The 4,580-nt window shown below is 30.7% G+C and overlaps 1 protein-coding gene across 1 annotated transcript; it reads right to left on the bottom strand.

The window, feature by feature from the left end:
- Window positions 1-1,353: 1,353 nt before the first annotated feature.
- LOC122578430 (homeobox-leucine zipper protein HAT5) lies at window positions 1,354-3,587 on the bottom strand. Its single transcript, XM_043750391.1, has 3 exons — window positions 3,182-3,587; window positions 2,008-2,369; window positions 1,354-1,872 (listed from the first exon to the last, which is right to left on the bottom strand). Exons 1-3 carry the CDS (start codon window positions 3,279-3,281, stop codon window positions 1,453-1,455), a joined length of 882 nt encoding a protein of 293 aa, XP_043606326.1. The 5' UTR covers window positions 3,282-3,587; the 3' UTR covers window positions 1,354-1,452.
- Between the last annotated feature and the right edge of the window lie 993 nt (window positions 3,588-4,580).

Genomic DNA, 4,580 nt, shown 5'->3' with positions numbered 1-4,580 from the left:
CATAAGTATGAATTCTAGTTTGTTTCTGTCGGTCAATTAACCTATTTTCTTTCTACTAGACTACAAGAGACGACAAAAGGGAAATAAACATGAAAGATTTTGAAAAGACTCATTTAAGCAAGTTAGGGTCACTTTGTTTTTTAAAAGATAGTTTTAAACTGTGTTTTATATGCTGAATGAAAAACTTAAAAAATAAAACATATGAAAAATGACAGCAAGCCTGTGTTTTTTTGTTTTTTTTTTAAGTTAAAAAAATGTTAAATGCAACCTTTAATGCTGCACTTTAAGTGAATATATAAATTGTACTGTATATTTTCAAATTTATGATAAGTTACAATTATTTAATGCGTCTTAACTAAAGCCTTTAAGACTGCACAAAACCCTTTAAATAGAGTTATTCGGTACAGATTAAGCATAAATAGATTAGACTCAGGTTATCAATAAGAATTTAATTAAATTTTTAAGTCGATTAAGTGCAAAACAAATACCATTAGAGTTCGATTAAGTGCAAAACAAATACCATTAGAGTTTCCTCTCTAATGATGTAACTGAACCTTTTGATTATACTATATAGGTAAATTTATGTTATTTTTGGGAGGAAGATTTCGTAAGTCTTTATCCTAATTTAAGTCTAGTTAGGGAATCTTGACATTTGGAATAAAATTAAAGGCTAAGATTTATTGATTATTTTTAAATCTTCTCTTAATTATAATTCAATGATCATGATTCCTCTAACTTGACCCCTCAAGTTAAAAACATTATCAGTAAATCTCCATCCTCTATTTTTGGTGCTATTCATTTGAATCAAACCCCTTTAATCACTATAGGTCCATAGGTGCTTCATAAAAATGCTAATAAGCTAACTAAAATAAATTTATCAACACATGAAGAAAGATCTTGTTAGCTTAAATAATGTAAGTTCCCGCTAACAGCCCCTGAGTTTGTTACCACTTTTTATTTTTGTGTGATCAAGCACTAAAAGTTTTTGTATGGTGTTCCAATATGTTACTTTCCTCAATGTCTCTGTTAGATATTATATGACAGTAAAAACGTACATGACCACGATTCAATGGTCCTACCGATCACAAGCGTGCAAGAAGTTATTCATAGGTAAGGTAAAAACCATTGTAAGAAAAGTATGGTTAAAAAGATGAAAAGGGACATTGTGTTTTTTTTTCTTTATTGACATCTATCTCTAAATACAAAAAAGAAAAGATTCTACATAGAGATTGATTGATCAATGCCCTAAAATTTCATGGAAATTTTGATCACAAGAGTAGAAGACTTTTGAGGACATGGCCAAAAGGTTGTTTTTTAAATAGGGTCCCCCTAAAGAAGCCTCACAATTAGGAATCTTGATAATCACAAACATTTCACTAAAAGAAAGTTTTTTAGGCACAAACCAACAGGGTTAATCTACAATAGGTCTTGATCTAAAACCATTTAACAAGTTCAAGGCCAAAGCCAAAAGGGTTGATCTTCAATAGGGTATGCTAAAGAACCTTCATTCGGGTCGATATACGACTCATACTCGATCTTTGGACATCGCAGAATGGTCAAGGTATCCTCTTCATCTTGAGAGAAATCAGATTGATTTTCAAATACATTTGATGAATCACAGGGCTCTAGAAATGAAGAATGGTTCACATCCGGGCTATAAGAATCGATAATGTCACTTTTTGTAGAAACCGAATTTGCATATTCTTGCTTGCATATCACCATGTTTGGCTCATTGCCCCAACTTTGAATTGAAATTGGAGTTGTATTTGGTTCTTGAGTATTCGAGTCCATTTCGTTCGAAGCAAATTCATTAGGGATTAATTCTATTTCCCCTGTCTCCCTTTGATGCAACTTTTCCTTGAGAATTTCAACCTATTTGTTACACACAAAATAAAACCACCAAAAGTTTAGTTTCTTAAGTTATCATAAAACAAAGGCAAAATATTACATTTTCAAGAATTATTTGTAACATTTGCGAAAAGCGAATATAAGACTGTTTTTTTATACCTCGTGTTTTAATTTGTCATTATGTTTTTGTAGGGAGTCAAATTCCGATTTGAGTTTATCATAACTTGAATTCAAGATCTCATAGTCTTTTTCGAGTTGTTTAGTCTTGCATCGAGCTCGACGATTTTGAAACCAAATTGCAACTTGTCTTGGTTGCAAATTAAGCTCTTTTGCAAGCTGAATTTTCCTTTCTGGTTCAAGTTTATTTTCTTCCTCAAAACTTTTTTCAAGGAATTGAACTTGATCAACCGATAACCGCCTTTTCTTCTCCGGTTGCCGGAAACAATTTTCATAATCCTCATCGGAGTTTTCTTCTTTTTCGTGTTCCCTAGAAAGTGACTTCTTTTTCTTTGTTTTTTCTCCTATATATAAAAAGGGTTGTCACATGTGAACAATATTAGTACTAGCCTCTATATATTGTTTGGCTTGAACTATAAATACACAATTTTAAAAAGTTCACCATAGATCATATACTCCTAAGCTACAAAATTATTTAAGCATTGATTGACCTATAATTGATTTTTAAAGTTATTTTGTTTAATGGTTCTTACAATGGAGTTATATATAATTTTGTCATAGTTGAACATTGCACTAAATCATTTTGATTCACATTATACTTTAGGGGGACTGTAGTTTTGCACCAACTAAAAAGTACCAAACATGTGTGTGCATATAAAACAACAATGAAAACCAACTTACCTTTTTCTTCTTTTTTTTTTACTTTACTTTATGTAAAACTATTCATTTTTTGTATGTATATCCAAATACAATTTTGATTTTTAGAAAGACATATCAAGAGGATTAATCATTTTACATAGCATAATACTCCTATAATATAATAATAATATACTCGTAGTTAATTACTTAAGTATAACTTACAACTACATAAAAAAAATCCCAAATGTTATGCTTATAATCAGAGAAATTATGATGATCTAGAATCATTCCAAGCATCTATATCACCTGAACTATTTCTACACACTGAGCTATAATTTAAGCTCACTAACTTTAGATTATACAAGTAATTTGCAAAGAAAATAAGTGTAAAGCAGCTGACATGGACAAAAGAGAAAGTGAAAAAAATTAATACTTTTCATGTGAAAATAAAAACATAAGGTACAATTTCAGAACAGAAAATACATGATAAGTATTGATCAAGATTTAAAGAAATTACCATGAAAAGAGTTGGAAGCCCATGGGGAATCAAACCCATCAGAAGAGAAACCAAGCCTTTGATTTTGTAGCAAAGATTCAAAAACCATTCCACCCTCCATTTGTTTCTTCTTTTTTATCTGTTAACTTGTTGTTTTGACTTTATAATAAAAGGGTCAAAGTTATATGGTCATTGAGTGATGGGGCTTATGCCTAAAAAAACATGTGATTAGAATTACAGTCATATGATGGTAGAGTGAGACCGCACTCATGAATCACAATCTGACTACTTTGTATATGAAAACCATGCAAATGTATATATCTTAGTTTAGATATAGAGTGAGAGACTGTATTGTATATATATATATTTTTATTTTTTTTTGTATATTTGAGAGGGGAAGAGAGAGGAAGAGAATCTTGTGTGGGGGAGAAGGGCTTGATGGGGTTTATAAGAACATCAAGGATAGGTGAAAAGTATGAAGGCCAAAGAGGGGTTTTTCTACTTGGTCACTACAATGCTAGATTACTATACTACCCCTTGATCTTGATTCACCATTTTTGCTTATCAAATAAGTTTTGTAGTTCTTTGGTACACAAAATTTCTCATTGTTTCAACTTTGTCCAAGATCATTGGAGATTATCGTCTAGAGTTTTTTTTTTTTTTTTAAAGTGAATTTCGCTTGAGAACTTCGTGTCGCGATACCGACAGCGAGCGGTCTAACATACGTTGTCTTAACCGAGTCCGCGTTATAGAGCTCACTCGAAGTAGAAATGCCTATTTTTAAATACGCGATAGGGGGAAAACCCTCTACCAATTTGCCCGAAGGCACGATGATCAATAGGGGTAAACTCTGCCTCTTCAGACTTGAACCTGGGTATACCCTAGCCAAGCTTTCATAGAAAGACTTCCTATGTACTTCCCAATTCTTGAACCCAAGACCTCCTGCTTATCGTCTAGAGTTATGTTTTATATATTAGTCCATTATTGATCGAACGTTAAAATTGCAGTTAAAAAATATTGTGCATAGATAAAGTTTCTAATAACATCCGCATTTGTAGATATAAATATAAATAATAGATTTATATAAAGATGTGTGGTAAAATAATAGATTTATATAAAGTTCCTTGTATTCCAAAAAGTTATATATGAGTATATGACTGGTGGAATTGTATACTCGTTACTTAATAAAACAAACTCACTTTTTTCTTTTCAACTATTAAATTTGCAATACCTAAAATGTTCTTATCAAATATAATTAATATTATCTATGAATTTATTTAATACCTAATACACCTTTTATAAAATTATTTTATAATATTAATCTCTTACACTGCCTTCTTGAGTTTTTTTTTTTTTTTTTTAAAAAAGAAAAGGTTCAAAAAGTTCATTTATTTGCATTCTGAAGTTTTTTCTCTTACAA

This window comes from Erigeron canadensis, chromosome 8 (assembly GCF_010389155.1).
Source record: "Erigeron canadensis isolate Cc75 chromosome 8, C_canadensis_v1, whole genome shotgun sequence".
In the NCBI taxonomy this organism is placed as follows: domain Eukaryota; kingdom Viridiplantae; phylum Streptophyta; class Magnoliopsida; order Asterales; family Asteraceae; genus Erigeron; species Erigeron canadensis.
The sequence above is the reverse complement of the archived record's forward strand: the minus strand, read 5'-3'. Positions and strand labels throughout refer to the sequence as shown.

What these genes read in the sequence shown, in the direction of transcription:
- LOC122578430 (XM_043750391.1), bottom strand. Translation starts at nt 3,281, where the DNA reads ATGGAGGGTGGAATGGTTTTTGAATCTTTGCTACAAAATCAAAGGCTT. An exon ending in GGCTTCCAACTCTTTTCATG is followed by an intron (nt 2,370 to 3,181) that starts GTAATTTCTTTA and finishes TTTTATATATAG; the next exon opens with GAGAAAAAACAAAGAAAAAG. An exon ending in ATGACAAATTAAAACACGAG is followed by an intron (nt 1,873 to 2,007) that starts GTATAAAAAAAC and finishes TGTAACAAATAG; the next exon opens with GTTGAAATTCTCAAGGAAAA.